We start from the raw sequence: 15,427 nt of genomic DNA on the forward strand, positions 1-15,427 counted from the left end.
CTTCTCGGTCGGCAGGGGATTTTAAAGCACCTACCACAGACAGCACCTGCGATCAGCTCCAGCATCTGCACGGCATTCGTCCTGAGAAGGCAAACCCCACCTCCTGGCTGCTAGAGCCCCTGCCTCCGCCTTCTCAGGGTGGGGTGGGGGGCCCGGCTCGGCCCTCATTCCCATGCTCCACCCCATCTGTCCTCGGCCAGCACCCTTCGCTGTCCCCAACTCTGCACGTCCTCTAAGATTCTTGGACTCTCTCCCTCCTTAAGAGCCAAACGGAGCACAACGCAGCCTTCCCTCCAGGTCCTGTTCTATTTCTCTCCTTTTCCACCAGAGCCAAACCCTGCGATCTGAAACTTCAGCAGCCCGGTCACCAGTCGCCAGTCCCAGGGGCGTCTTCCGTCCTCTTTGGCTGGTTGTCTCTAGCAGTGACCCTTTGGGCCGCCCCCTGGTTCTTTAAACCCTCCCCTCCTGACTTCCCGGACACCCTTCTCTTGCTCAGGCCTCTCGGTCTCGTTCAGCTTCCTGAGTGTGTTCCTTTGGGCTTACCCGTCGGTGGATTCCGCTGGCTGAGGTCTAGGTCCACACGGCATGTGTGCAGCATGGCTTTCTGTATACCTGGACTTTTAGAAACACTGCAGCTCAAACCCAGAAGCCTTCTGCCTTCTTTGAACTAAACGCCTTTTCTGCAGATGCACGCGGGCACTCGCCAGACCGTACGATTTATTCAAATTGGAAAGACTGACTTCATTTTCCTTAGGATCGTGTATGGAAGAAGTATTTTGTTTCATGGAACAGTTAGCCTACGACACCCCCCTCTTTCCATGCCGTTTCTGGCTAGCACCTTGCTTGCTTCCCCTCCAAGACTAACCAGAGATCTGTGATTTCTCTTGAGCGGAGCAGCCACCTCGCCATCCTGCAAGTTAAGCTTTCTTCGAGACAGACGTAACGCATCAGGCAGATATATTCCCCAGGCTTGCCCACTGGGCAGGTTTGGAGTTTTAACTTGCAAAGCTTTGGCTGGGTCTGCTGACGACCAGGAACAGAATCCTGCTCCATCCTTTCCCTGCAGTCTGGAAATCCACTTAGCTTTCTAGTAGATTCCCCCTCCTCCCAGCGACACTCCAGCCTCCTCCAGCCTCCAACCCCTAAAATGGCTTCGTTTCCACTGATCGTTATTAATGAAAATCCAGGAGGCTGCGGACCTGCATTTTCGTTGGGGCTACGTGGGGGCAGGGTTCAGAGGGGCTCCCGCGGCCCGAGGTTCATGGGCGCGTGATCGGAGCTGGCAGCGTGATCGGCAAAGCAGCCTCTAACCCCCGCCGCCCCCACCTCTCGGCCGCGCGGAGCTCTCGCTGAGGCGATGGCAGAACCAGCTGCATGTGTGCCCTTTGGGGTCTGCCAGCAGGAGGAAGGCACGGCCGCCTCCGGTTTAATCCCGCGATTCTGGGGTTTGGCCTGTGACGGGCACAGCCGCAGGGCTCAGGCTGCACCTCCGCACCCCGGGGCTCAGCCCGGGCCTTGGCGAGCCACTCGCCGCCTTCCGGCCACTCCGCTTTCCCGTTGGCCAGCAAAGCCGCCTCCCTCCCTGGGTGTCCGGGTCCGTTCCCTCCTCTGTGCTGTGAAGTGGTCTAAGGAGGTCAGGGCGCCTGGCTCTGCCCTAGAATCGTCTGGGCTGCTGTTTACAGACACCGATTCCCAAGTGCCCCTCACCTCCACCCGCACACATGACCCCAACCAGTCAGAAACTCTGTGGCTGATACCAAGGAGCCAGCGTTTCCAGAACCTTCCCTGAGTTTTTACATGTCAGTTTGAGCACCTGGTTTGGGAACCAGGACGTTACAGGATCTCCAAGCTCCTTTTTTTTTTTTTTTTTTTTTTTTTTTTGCACGGAGATGCTGTCGCTGCTGCTGATGATGACTTTTAAATCACTGCAGGGGAAAAGTAGCCAGTGAGAGGGAGGAGAACAAAATGTCCAGTTCGTAAGCCAGACATGCATGAGTCACCTATTTTGGGGACATTTTGATGAGAGATAAGTCCGAAGCTGTATCTGGAATTGGATATAAATTAAGAGAGGGAGAGAGAGAGAGACAGAGAGAGAGACAGAGAGAGAGAGAGAGAGAGAGAGAGAGAGAGAGAGAGAGAGAGAGAGAGGCTGTCATTTATTTCCTTGGAGTTTCACAAAGATCACTCTGATGGGTGGGAGTAGAAAGTGGGACGGAGGATTCTGGCATGAGACCCCAGGGCACAGGAGATGTTGCCCTCACTGCCGACCCGCGAAGATGGCCTCTCATGAGGAGGAAAGGGCCGGCAGGCATGGCAGTCGGCAGTCGCACTTCCCTTGGGAATCTCCCAGCGACATGAGAAGGACCCAGTTTCAAACCAGGCTCCTGAGTTCCAGTGTCCCTCTCCGTTCCCGAGGAACTGTCCCCCATCTCCGCCCTACAAGCCTCTCGGGGCACAGAGGCGAGCTTCTAAGGGGGCCCTGCCTGTCCCCTGTCACAAATGTCCCCCATCGCATCCACCCCTCGTTCCTCTTGTGACGCTGCAGGCCCCATCATCTGTGGGTTGCTGAGCTCCCCCGACGTCCTGCTTTGCAATGTGGAAGACTGGAGGGCTCCCTCCGAGGCCCGGGCTGATGCTACCTGTCCCGGCATGACCTACGACCAAGGGAGCCGCCAGGTGACACTGCGTCTGGGAGGCCAGGAGTTCACGAGTAAGTCTCTGTCTTCAGCCCACGTTCCCTCCGGATGCGTTTTCCTCCCCAGCAGGGTCTTCTGCTACTTTCTTAGGGGCCCTCTTCGCAACCCTCAGGAGTCTATACCTCTGAAAAGAGATTGTCCCGTAAATGTCGCATAAAAAGCGACCACGTCTCCGCAGCGTTCTGTGAGAGGCATGAGTTAGAACCCGAGGCCGCAGGTCGCTGGAGGCCGGCCGGCTCAGCAGGCGGCTGGCCGACCTCGGCCGGGCTCACTCGTGCTCCTGGGGGGTCTGGTGGCAGTTGGCGGGTCTGGACCTGGCTGGGGTGGCTGGCGCTGCTTGGCCTGTCAGGCCCTCATCCTTCTCCTGGATGGGGACGTTTTCTCCTGCACACGGCAGAAGCAGGAGAGGGCGGGAAACACGGGTCAGGCCCGGGGAGGTCGAGGCTTGGATCTGACCCCGCGGCTTCTGCCTCATTGTGCTGGGCATGGCCGACGGCAGAGCCCGACTGCACGTGCGGGGCGGGGACATACACCCGGCGGCTTTGGGGGCACTGCGAAGTCCACGCAAAACACGTGACTGCAGGGAGGGGCGAAGCCCCGGGGCGAGAAATGCCAGCCGTGCCCCGAGTCGGTGCCCGCTGGCCGTGGCCCCGCTCTGCGCCAACGGCCCCGCTGCCCGTTCTGTGCGGAGGGCCCCCCAAGGGGCTGCGGTGCCTCCGTGGCCCCGTCAGCAGAAGTGCCCCCCGAGCTTGCTCCTTGCCCCTCCTTCTTTCGGGAGCCCTTCCGATCTTTTCCACAGTCTCGGCATTAGAGCGGGAGGTCACCTCTGAGGTCGTCTGCTCACCCCCTCATGTAGGGAGTGGTGCTAGCGCCCGAGGCCTCCCGGGGGCCAGTCGGGGGCCATTCAGCTCTCCTACCTCTGCCTCCCCCCGCCCTGCGCTGTCCTCTCTCAGCCGACCCCCGGTCCAGGAGGAGTGGACCCTGCTCTGTCCTGAGCTGGGGACTGCCCACACTGGTACTTGGTGTGCTGGTCTGGTCGGGACGGGCAGGCTCCGGATCACCAGAAGCTCATGAGAAATGCAAATTCTCAGGGCCCGCCCCAGACCCCCAGGTGGACCCGGGATCTGTTTGGTACCAGGGAGCTGGAAGAAGCTCCCAGAGACTTTTAGGGGTGTGCCTCGTGTGGGAAACAGCTCTCGGGCCCAGGAGAGGCCAGTGTGGAGAAAGCAAGGCAGTCGTGGTTGTGTGTGTGTGTGTGTGTGTGCGGGGGGGGGGGGTCCCAGTGAGAGCAAGCACATTCGAGCTCATAGAAATAAACACCTTCCTCTGCAGGCCTGACGCCCCTGGAAGGAGCTCAGGACTCCTTCGCTGGTTTCCAGCAGGTTTATCTCTGGAAAGGTAAGCTCTGCGGCGGGGGCGGGCAGGGCACTGGCTACAGGAGACCGTCTGGCCCCAGCTCCCACTGACAGGCGCTCTGCTCCCCAGAGAGAAAACGCTAGGGATTTGCTTTGCAAGTTAGCACTCTGCGTGGGATAGGAGGGCCTCCGCTCTCCTCAGAGAAGATACCGAAGTCTGGGGAGGCGGGGAAAGGAAAGTGTGAGAACCCAAGAAAGGATGGAGGAAGGAGGCACGTGGGATCGAGTTCGCCGACCACAGGCTGCCCTGGTTTCCAGGATGGGGGCTCCCAGCTTGTTGCCGACTACGGGAGGCTTGTCTCCAAGGCGACTCGGCTCAGGTGCCTCCCCTGAGGTCAGGCCGAGGGGACGGGCCGCCAGACGGGTGGTACCATGGACTGACTCCTGCCACTGTGGATGCATAGGACAGGTTGGGGGCAAAAAAGGGAGCCTCGAGTAAGCGCATGCTTGGCACCTCCTTCCTGCTTTTACTCTTGCCCTCCTTTGAGTTGACCGAACATTGACCGAGGGGCTTCTTGGAGCCAGGCATTTGGGACGAGTCTGAGTAACGTGAAATGAGAGAGATGGGTGAGGATCGGCCTCGGCCTGCAAGGCGCTCTGGCCTCAGGATGGAGCGGACGAGCTGTGGGCTGTTACCATCACGGCCACAGGTGCCGAGCGAGAGGCGTGGAAAAGACCCGGCCTCTGTACCACCCCCCTCCTCTTCCCATGACCCCTCCTGGCCGATTCCACCTCAGGAGAGGACTGGCGACTGGTTCCGTGCTCATGAAATAGTGTGCAGGAGCACGAGGCATGGACAGGAGGTCCTGGGGGTAGGACCCGCACACGGTGCCAAGTCCAGCGCTTCCGGTTATCAGAAGTATCTGGTAAATTAGGTGCTAGCTGGTAAAGAGTTAAGGAACTACTTTTCCCTGGGGCATTTGTGACACTAACCAGAAACGCCCCAAAGACTCACGCTTCCCCTGCTCCCCACATCAGCTCGGCCTTCACGGAAGACCTGGTGTGCCCAGGTGGACATTTTACTGAATTTTCTCGAGTTCCAGTTGATCTGCTTCTCACCTGCAATGTCTGAGATTAAGTTACTTCACTCCTTTGCGTCATGTTTTTTTCAAAAGGAAAATGGAAATCTTACTTTTTCCCTTTACAGGGTATGGCCACGACCAACATTTATGAACATGTTTCATTAACTGTAAAGGGCTTTGCAAATATTACCAATTTCAAAATCAAGGACGACAATAGTTCTGTTACTGAGAGTCGGCTGACGCTGCTTAAAACGCCAAAAAGAGTGCAGCCCTCCGGCCCTGGGCCCCCCGGAGCTGGTCCCGGGCACCTGACTGCGGGCCGTCAGGGTTCCCCACATTGCCTCCCCAGCGTTGAAACTCGGTCCTTTTTCTTCTCCTAGATTCTGACATGGGGTCTCGGTCTGAGTCTATGGGATGTAGGAGCGACATGGAGCCAAGGCCAGTGCCTCCAACCGAAGCAGGTACCACCCCCGATACCTTTGTATGAACTTGGGCGTCTGGCTGTGGAGACCAGGCGGGGGCACCGTTCTGCAGCCACAGGCCCCCTCTCGGCTTCGGACCCACTTACCCCCTCATAAGGAGGGACGGCTCACAGGGCGGCGGGTGCAGGGAGCAGGGTGAAATCATCGCAAAGCCCCCACCGCTGCTGGAACACAAAGCGACCACAAGACCAAAACCGGCAATACAAACAAACGAACAAACAAAAGTTTCTTCTGACTGTGGCCAGTGGTGTCACTTAGGTAAACCCTGAAGGTGAAGACAAAATGTAAACATTCTGGAGTCATTTAGTTATGAGATGCCAATGAGAGGCTTTCGAGAGAGAGTCATTTTCTTAAGTGGAGGATAGAGATCCGTACATTACGAGGGGCCGGATGTGTGCGATGTCTGAGGTTCCTCTCCCACCCCCCGCGGCTGCAGGCCTCATTCCTTAGGTGGAGCTGGAGCTCGGTGGGGAGCCAGCCCAGACCCGGGGGTGAGGCGACATTTTGGCGCCTCGTGAGGGCTCTGTCTTTCCAGAGGGTCTCACGCTGGGGGCACAAAGCAAACCATGCAGATGAGCGGGGACACGTTTGCAACGTCCCTTAGCTGGTGGCTCTGGCGTAAGGGGCATCGCATCCCACATACACCCCCACTTTGCCTCGGAGCTTCCTCGCCAGCAACACCTCCGAAGGGGGGTGCAGGGTGGAGACGGGGCAAACGAGAGAGCCATGCTCGACGCAAGGGGCAGCGCCACGCAGTCAGGGCATGCCTGGTCACCGCGTTGGCCCCGGAAGCGCAGGAGGACCGGGCGGGCGAGGAAGGAGGGTGCAAACGCAGGGCGAGCACGGGCGGCTGTCCCACGGCGGCCAGCAGTGGAGCAATGCGCCGGGGCTTGCCTGCTGCCGGAGGGTGAGCTCAGGCCACGGGAGGAGAGGCTCCAAGTGCAGGTGCGGCCTGGACCCGGAAGGAAGCTTGGACTTCCGTCGTCAGGCAGTGGGGTGCCAAGGGGGAGACCTCGGCTGGGGCTCGCGGCACGTGAAGACACGGGAGAGAACGGTTAAGCCAGAAGCGTCAGGCTCGGGGCAGCTCAGAGCTGAAAGCTGCCATTTGGGAGAGAGGACTTCCAAGTGGCTTCCGACGACGGAAGGAGCATCAGTGGCTCGAAGTCACGGGGAGGCAGATCTGACTCCACGACTTCTTGATGATGGGGTGGGCAGCTGTGGTCAGCCCGAACGTGTCCTGCGGGTCTGCAGGGGCATCGCCGGAAATATCACGGGGGAATACCGCCTGGGGTGAACAGTCGAACCAGGTGACTCCCAAGGTGTCTTCCAAACCAACGTTCTAAGGTTTTGCAACTCCATAATTTTTAGGACTTTCTGGGACCTTCTGAACCTGCCTGGTCAGACTCCAGCCCAGACCTGCTGTGGTCTCACACCGTGTGTGTGTGTGTGTGTGTGTGTGTGTGTGTGTGTGAGAGAGAGAGAGAGAGAGAGAGATTGTTTGATTGATTGATTGATTGGGGAGATAAAGGCGAAGGAAATGGACTCCCTGCTTCTTTTCCAGACATGACGGCAGAGCTTTTTTCCCCCGTGGACCTTACCCAGGTGACTGTCAGTGGGAACCGGACCCTGCCCAGCCGGCAGCACTGGCTGTTCAAACACCTGTTTTCACCGCAGCAGGCGAACCAGTGGTGCCTTTCTCGTAAGTGTCCTCACACTGCATCCTTGTTCTTCTGGACCCTGTGGTCGGCGTCACGGGCCTAGTTTAGCAAGTCTTGAGAAATAGGTAAGGTCAGACTCAATGGCATAACTCAGGTGCCATTTTGGTGTTAGTACCATGGCTGACAGAGAAAGACAGGGCACAGCCTGTATTTTCAAGGAGCTCATAGTGTAGTTAATCTCTACTACGCTCCCAGAACCTATCATCCATCTGTCCCTTTGTCCATCTGTCCGTCCATCCATCCATCCATTCCTTACCCAACGGACATGCGCTATGTTCTAGGCCTTGTGTTTGACCTTGAGGATGAAACAACAAAACAAATAAGAAAGAAAGAAACAAAACCCATGCCAGGGAGCTCACGTATACCAGGGGCAAAGTCCCACATGGGCGTGAGAGCAGGGGAGATTGTCCCAAAGCTCAGTGTTCGCAGTCCTGTGGCCTGGGGCCCAAAGACGCCAGCAGTCTCTGAGATGGCCCTGGGCAGGCCCCACGGGGTTTCACCGTCTCTCCCCCTGTGCTGCTCACCCCTCACTCCAGTGGACGCTGCCGTTATTCAGAGCCTCGTGGACCCTCGGGGGCGACCCTCTCCCCAGCTAGCAGAAGCCCAGCATTTTCCTTGGGCCTTCCAGACTGGGTGTCTCAAGTGTCCTGGGTGTCTGCCCTGCCTAGAAGAGTCCCTACAGGGCATCTCTCCACGGAAGACCCTGCAGCAGTAACCGCCCCCTGCGGGCCTCCCAAGCACTGAAGCCCACTGCTCTCTCGCCTGCAGGCTGTGTCCAGGAGCCCTCCTTCTGCCAGCTGGCGGAGATAAGGGACAGTGCCCCCTTGTACTTCGCCTGCACCCTCTACCCAGATGCCCAGGTGTGTGACGACGTCCTGGAGTCCAGTCCCAAGGGCTGCAGCCTGATCCTGCCCCACAGGCCGGAAACCCTATTCCGGAAGAAAGGTGAGCGCAGGGTAGGGTCTGCATTTCCAGGGGGCAGCCGCCTCTGTGAGCTTGGAAATATCCGGATCCATTCTTTTTATAAAAAATAGTGACCCATGCTCCTTGTAGAGAGGTGAAGCCGTCTAGAAATGCATCAAACTGACGATAGAGCGCAACCCTGCCTGGAATCCCACTCCTCAGAGAAAGCCACGGCCAGTGCACGGACCTGTCAGAGTCCCACTGGCTGTGAGTTACAGGAAGTCTCGGCGACAGGGGCTCTGGCGAGACACGAGTTGATCTCTCTGAGGGCACAACCAACACTAGGCTTTTTCGGAGGGAGAGGGGAGTGTTTTTTTCGCCCTGCACAGTCTGCATTTCTTCCGAGATGTTGTCATCTTTCCTCTGTCTGTCATCTCTGCGGGAGGCCTTTCTCTGTCTGGTGACTCTTGATTTTTCAACCCAAATGTAAGAGAATGGTCCGGAAGCTGGTGGTCAAGCTCCGAGTGTGCGGTAGGAGTCGCCAGCCTTAGGTTTCCCCGTGGGGTAATCTAATTGGGCCACCCCGTGGGGACTGCCTCACATCGTTATGTTTAGGTCCTTCGTCCCGAGGCATCTTGTGCTCTCTGGCCTGCGGGCGCGCGACCGGCTGCTGTGGGTTAGGATTCCAGATAAGGCTGAGAGATGAAAGGGTGTCAGAGTTCACCAGAGATTCACTTGCAAGAACCCCTTACTTTCCACACGGTGCTGCCCCCGAACTCTGCCTCGTGTACCCAAGGGAGCCTCGTTCTGCAGTCCGCTCCAGAGAATGAGCCTCCCATCCTCTCCTGAGGAGGGCGCTAGACTCACCACCGCTCCTTGGAGAGACCTCCAGCTGCCGGGTCTTAGCCCACCCTCAACCCAGCGCTGCCAGTTCTTAGACCTCCTGGGAGTCCAGACGATGTACTTTTTGGCTCTTCCTACAGCAAAGTTGAGAATTCGGCTTATTTAGGTCTATTAAGTCAATTCTGCACTCTTTCGTATGCTTTCCGGCTTCCGAAATCGTGTGGCCACATCCCCCGGCCGATCCTCTTCATCCGGTTGTGTGTATACCTCTCCGTAAGAACCCCTTCACTGTTATTTCAGTGAGATTTGGGATGGGAGCACATGACACGCCATCTTTCCCTGGAAGCTCTCAGTCTGGTTTGGACACCTTCATCCTCATGCTTTCATGGATATAGCAAGTCTGTCCCTAAATAATGTAATTCCTCTTTTCTCCTCGTGTAGTTGTACTGAAAGATAAAGTGGAGAACTTTTACACTCGCCTGCCATTCCAAAAACTGACTGGGATTTCCATCAGAAGCAAAGTGCCCATGTCCAACAAGCCCATTTCCAACGGGTAAGATGGGTCACCCTGCCCTTGCTCTGCTGCCAATATTTATTAGTAAGGGCTTCTGCTTGAGTAAAGAGGGTGACATAATATCCGTTAAAGGCACATGCATATAAAAATCCATAAAAGCCAAAGCAAAGGCTGAATGAAACAGGTAAAAAGGAAGTAACCTTATCTTAGAACTGTGGCTGAGATAAGTCACTGATAGTAAACACAAAATTTAGCCCTGGACCTAATGCAAAAGAAAATGCAAAAAGACGTAAGCCCTGTCTTATCAATTAATAAGAATTATCAAGCGTTATAATAGACTTAATCAGCTAAATCTCACTGTGTACTGCATTCAGAATCTGGAGAGCAAGTAGAACTTCTAACGGGACTGTAGGCTTAAATGGACTTTCAATTTATTATTTTAGAAATGTATTTTATTATATACGTGGGTAGCTGTTGTTTAGTTGTTATCATCGATGGGGATGCTTCTCCCAGCCTGGTCTGTGGGCTTCACCCCTCAGAATCACCAGGAGGACTTTTAAGTGGCCACTTCCTGGGATGTTCCCTGGTTCTCCTGAACCAGTGTTTCCTGGGGTGGGGCTCAAGAGTCTGAATTTTAAGTAAGTTCTCTTCCTGGTGATTCTTTTGTACTTTAGAAGTCAGATCATCGATCTACAAACTATTGATCTAGAAAGCGTTGCCAATTTATCAAGCTCTGTCATGTGTCATGTTGCTGGAATTTAAGGTTTACTTTTGAAAATGGATGCAAAAAGATGACATGGGATAGTCTGTCCTGAGATCTGGGTGGGCGTGACTCGTGCAGATGGGAGGACAGAAAAAGCAGGAGGGCCGGAACCCGGGATTGGCTTGTCCCCAGTTCCCGGGCTGGGGCTGGGGGACTCAGGGCAGGGTCGTTTGATGGGAAACCACATCACTCGGGCTGGTTTCCAAGGGAGAAAAGTGTAGCGAGTGGACAGCATGCAGGTGGGCAGGGCAGGGCATGGGCGGGGGGCGCAGGCGTCAGGGTGGAGATGGAGGGCAGGTGGATGGGCAGGGCTCTGGGAGAGGGAACTATGGGCGGAGCCCCGGCCGACCGGGACGTGATGGAGGCAGCATCGGAAAAGCTGCCCGGGAGATGGAGGCCTTTTCCACTAGGATGTGCTTGGCTTCGGGGGCTCCTAAGACAGGGAAGGAGAATGGTAAGGACCAGGCGGTTTCCCCACACCGAGAAGGAACTCAGGGTGTGAGCGAGCTCTCAGGAGTCGGAATGAGCGATCAGAACTGGGACTCGCAGGCCGGGCGAGGGAGCTGGGAACTGGTTCCAGAGCACGGGTTTGGGGTCACCGAGTTCCTCTCTCGGGACGGATCCTAGAAGCTGTGGGTGGGGTCCGGTACTGAGGCCCCCCGTACTGAGGCCCCCCGTACTGAGTTATCCGCTGAGCAGAGTCGGTCCTGAGAGCGAGCCTGACACAGCGAACACAGGTGTGTCCGCGGGGTGTCGTTAGCCTCTGCTGCAGAGTGGGTGAGGGGGGTGGGGACCAAGCTCACGGGACCCCCCGTTTCTGGAGACGCTTCCCCCACCCTTTCTTCCCTCCCCGGTGTCCAAAGCCGCCCCCCCCTGCCCCCCGCCCACGAGAACCGCAGCACGCGTCGGGACGGGGTGAGCGCAGCGTGGAGCCGAGCACGCCGCAGGCGCCCATGCAGCTCGGTGGACCCGCGAGTGCATGAGCGAGCGAAGGGAGGCAGAGCGGAGGTTTGTTTTCGGAGAGAAGCTCAAAGCTGGGAATCGGCTCTCGGGCACTGGCCGGAGCACCCCCAGTTCAGGCAGCCGGGCAAGCGGGCCCCCCGGGGTCAGAGTGACTGCCCCCCAGCCGCCTCGGACGCCCCCAGCCTGCACCTTCTCTTCCCGCCAGCTTCTTCGAGTGCGAGCGCCGGTGCGACGCGGACCCCTGCTGCGCCGGCTTCGGCTTCCTCAACGTTTCGCAGCTGAGAGGTAAAGGGGGGGGGGGCGCCCCTCGCCCGCCCGCGCCTGCACGGTGCTCTGCCGCCAGGGGGCGCGCGCATCCACCACCTGCCAGACCTCTCCGGGGCAGGGGCCACCTGGGCACCGGCGGGAAGTGGGGGCGCGGGCAGCGGACGCGGCGAAGCGCGGCAGCCGGGGCTCCGCTCCCGCCCCGAGGCCCGGCGCCCCGACCCAGCTCCGTAGCCGGCCGGAGCCGCCTTCCTCCTGCGCTTCGCTCGGCGCTGCTCAGTTCGGGCTCAGGTCGGGCGGCTCCGTGGGCTGCGCTTCGGGTCCCGTCACAGGATCTGCATTTCAAACTTGATTTGGTCACTTGCTCCTGGTATGACCCCGGAAAAGCCACCTGATCTCTGCGCCTCACTTCCCTCCTCTGTTAATAGGGAGACAGGTGCTACCTCTTCAGAGGGTTGCGTGAGGACCAGGTGATAAGATGCAGACGGCCCTGGGCACGTGACCGGGCCCCATCAGTACTAGCTGCCTTCAGCCCTGAGCTCTGGGCCCAGAAGCCCATCAGGGCGCTGGGATTCTCCTCAGTGGCTACGATCACCCCTGGAGTACAGTCGGGAACCCCAGATGTGTGCAGAAGAATGAGTTTGCAGAACTGCCCTCTTTCAGTTAGAATCTTCCGTCTCAATCATTTTCTTGGTCCTGGTCGTTTTTTGCTCCAGGAGGGGAGGTGACATGCCTAACTCTGAACAGCTTGGGACTTCAGACGTGCAGTGAGGAGAATGCAGGAGCTTGGCGGATTCTGGACTGTGGCTCTCCCGACACAGAGGTCCGCACCTACCCCTTCGGTTGGTACCAGAAACCAGGTAGGTCACCTGCCCCGGACAGCTATGCGGCGTCCTTAGTTGGCTGTGTATTAGGTCGATGTCCTTGGGCTGGGAAGTAGACCAGTCAGGGTTCGTTGGGCACAAGCCACAGAAACGGACTCTGTTGAATGTAAGCGGGTTCGATTTCCTTCTGTAGTAGACAGAAGCTCACCGGCGTGATGTTCAAAGGGCCGAGCGAGCATGTGGCTGTCCTCAGCGCTTGTTTTCCGGATTAGACAGTCACACACGTCACCACAGGAGGCAGCCTCTGCAGGGCTGGGGAAGACCTCGAAGGGTGGGTGGGACCCAGCCTTCCCCTAGGAATCGGCACAGGAGCCGTACGTTTTTAAAAAAGGAATTCTTGCGAAGAATTTCTACAATAGGCTTTGCCCCGGCTTCAAATCCGTGGCGTGACCGTTTAGTGGCTTGACAGCTGGACTGAGTGATCGCCATGGACGCTGGCTGAAAGCCAGCTAGCAGCATGAGGCAGAGCATAGGTCCCGTTTCTGGAAAACAGCCGAGGAGGGGAACGGGAAGGCCGCGCTCCTACTGCGTGAGACCACGTGAGAGAAAACACGCATTTCTTAAGCGCTGTGTTTCGGCAGCATCTCTGAGCACATCCCCCCCCAGAATTCACGCACGAGCCGCTGTGAGGTGGGCGCTGCGCCTGTCCCCTCGCGAGGAGATGCATGTTCTCTCCGTGCTCTGAGCGACGTCGCCGAGGCTCGCGATCCTGCACCAGCCTCCGCCCCGGCTCCGGAGGTGCTTCCGGAGCATGGAGTCCCGTTCTATGGGGACTATGCAGAGCGACTCCCGGGGAAACCCAGATGCGGATAAAGGAAAGTGGAGTAAAGGGCAGTGCAGGGACGGGCAGCAGGTCACCTGGGGGTCAAGGTGAGCCGTGCTCCTGTCCTCACAGCCCTCCGGGCCTCAGAGACCTGCACACAGGCCAGGACGACATGCCTTTGGTACCCGGGCTGTGTTCCCAGGACGAAAGTGGAAGCTGAGCCCCCTGGAATCCAGGAAGAGAGAGCCGCATGCCACAGCAGGGTGCTTTGGGGGCGACCCACAGAGCCGCGGGCATGTGCTTTCTGACTTAGCTGTCCACAGTGAGCAGAAAGCTCCCTGTGTCTCAGTGCAGAACTGAGGGCCCAGAAGAGCAATTGTGAATGCAAATGAGGCTGTTTGCAGCCACTTCCTGGCAGCGGGACTCAGAAAGGAAGTGTTCTGAGCATCCTGGGTGGGAGTGCGGGGGGACAGGGCAGCTCTGTGGTCAAGCAGGGCCCCAGAGCCCAGGGTTTCCTGGAAGGGGTGGGCCCCATGGGCTGGGCGCCCTCTGCTCTTTGAAGCAATCAAGGCTGCCATCCTTCCCACAGCTGTGCGAGGCCTGCAAGTAGGGCAGGGTCTTTGTTTTGTTTATGAAGTCAAATGTGGCTTCTAAAAAAAAAAAAAAGCAATCAAAGCCTCAACAGTTTCTCTCTTCTTCTGGTAAGCAAATGCACTTGGACGCTGTAGCTATTCTAGACATGGACACATAACCTGGAAAGGAAATGACCAGCTCTCCTAAGCAGGCCCATCTGCACCCTCCTGTAGAATGTATGTAGAGTTTACTGTTCAAGCCGTTCTCCACCATCATTCTCATTCTACCAACAGCCCATGCCATTAACTGAGCACAGACTCGGCTCCGGGCACTAGGCTAGGGTTCTGCAGGCACCGGCTCATTTAGTCCCCAGACCACCCTGTGAGGTAGGGCCCGTTGTTCCCCCTCGTTTGGTGCTGTGCTGACGCGTATGCTCCAACCAGAAGGAAGCCTCGATTTCTAGCGGTTGCCACTTGCCATGGTGTAAATACTCCCACCACGGTCAGTTTCCAGCTACGCACTTGAAGTTGCTGAAAGCAGAGTTGGGAAAAAGCTGAAAGGTTAGGCTTATTTGTTTAACAAATGTGGATGAAGTGAGCGACTTGCCCAAGGTTACACAGTCAGATTCTCAGCCGGAGGGTCCCCAGGGCAGTGACAGTTCTGCCAGGAAGTGAGGACATTGAGGGTTTCAGTGTCACAGGCGTCCAGGGACGCTGAGAACCCTCATGCTCAGCCACTCCCGTACAAGGAAGAAGGACCCACCCAAAGGGCTAAGAGCACCCTGTTAGGGACCACCGACGGTGGGTGAGAGAGTAGGCGCGCGTCGCCAGACTGTGCGTTCGAGCCCCTGCTGAGATGAGCTGCATGGCCAGACTCCCCGCAGATGTCCTGTAGGGCAGTGGTCCCCAACCTTTGTGGCACCAGGGACCGGTGCTCCTATGAGGATCCAATGCCTGATGATCTGAGGTCGAGCTGAGGCGGCGATGCTGGCACTTGGGAACATCTGCCATTACAGACGAAGCCTTGCCCACTCCCCCCTGCTCACCTCCTACTGTGCGACCTGGTTCCTAACAGGCCACGGCCCGGTCAGTGGCCCAGGGCTTGGGGATGCCCACTGTAGGTAGCTCACCCAACCGTTTCAGGGTTTCATTAGTATCATATAAGTGTTCTTTTGAAAACCAAGCTCACTTTGAATTTCAAGGTAAATTTTCAGAAGCACAGTTACTGGGTCCAAGGCACGGACACTTGAGTGGCCTTGATACAGATGGTCAGATTGTCCTCCGAAGACCTCATTGACTCCGAGGATCTTTGCTCCAAGAGCCACCGTCTTCCAGGAAAGACAGACATTTAAACAAACAAGCAGGGTGTGAGTGCCAAGCCGGCCAGCGGGGTGGGTACGGCAGAGCGTGGCTGGTTGGCTGTAATGCTGAGTATTGTCTGAGAGCCCACAGAACGTGGGTGACACGAGCTGCCACTACCCCGATTTCACAGACACGTAAACCAAGGACAGGGAGGTGGAGTCACTTGCTCAAGGTCACACAGAGGAAAGCAGCCTAGCCGATTCTGTCTTCAGCCACTTGCCTTAGAGCCGTCACCTTTGACCTCAGACCACGCTATACAGCGG

At 57.4% G+C, this 15,427-nt stretch overlaps 1 protein-coding gene across 1 annotated transcript in view; it reads left to right on the forward strand.

The window, feature by feature from the left end:
• TG (thyroglobulin) overlaps window positions 1–15,427 on the forward strand; it is a 180,582-nt gene that overhangs the window by 46,802 nt on the left and 118,353 nt on the right. Inside the window, exons 27-34 of the mRNA XM_016145636.2 lie at window positions 2,546–2,710; window positions 4,029–4,094; window positions 5,514–5,594; window positions 7,177–7,314; window positions 8,102–8,278; window positions 9,521–9,632; window positions 11,525–11,604; window positions 12,300–12,443. Of these exons, the coding sequence (XP_016001122.2) occupies window positions 2,546–2,710; window positions 4,029–4,094; window positions 5,514–5,594; window positions 7,177–7,314; window positions 8,102–8,278; window positions 9,521–9,632; window positions 11,525–11,604; window positions 12,300–12,443 (963 nt within the window). The remainder of the gene's footprint in view (window positions 1–2,545; window positions 2,711–4,028; window positions 4,095–5,513; window positions 5,595–7,176; window positions 7,315–8,101; window positions 8,279–9,520; window positions 9,633–11,524; window positions 11,605–12,299; window positions 12,444–15,427) is intronic.

The sequence above is a fragment of the Rousettus aegyptiacus genome, unplaced genomic scaffold (assembly GCF_014176215.1).
Source record: "Rousettus aegyptiacus isolate mRouAeg1 unplaced genomic scaffold, mRouAeg1.p scaffold_m13_p_15, whole genome shotgun sequence".
Classification (NCBI taxonomy): Eukaryota; Metazoa; Chordata; class Mammalia; order Chiroptera; family Pteropodidae; genus Rousettus; species Rousettus aegyptiacus.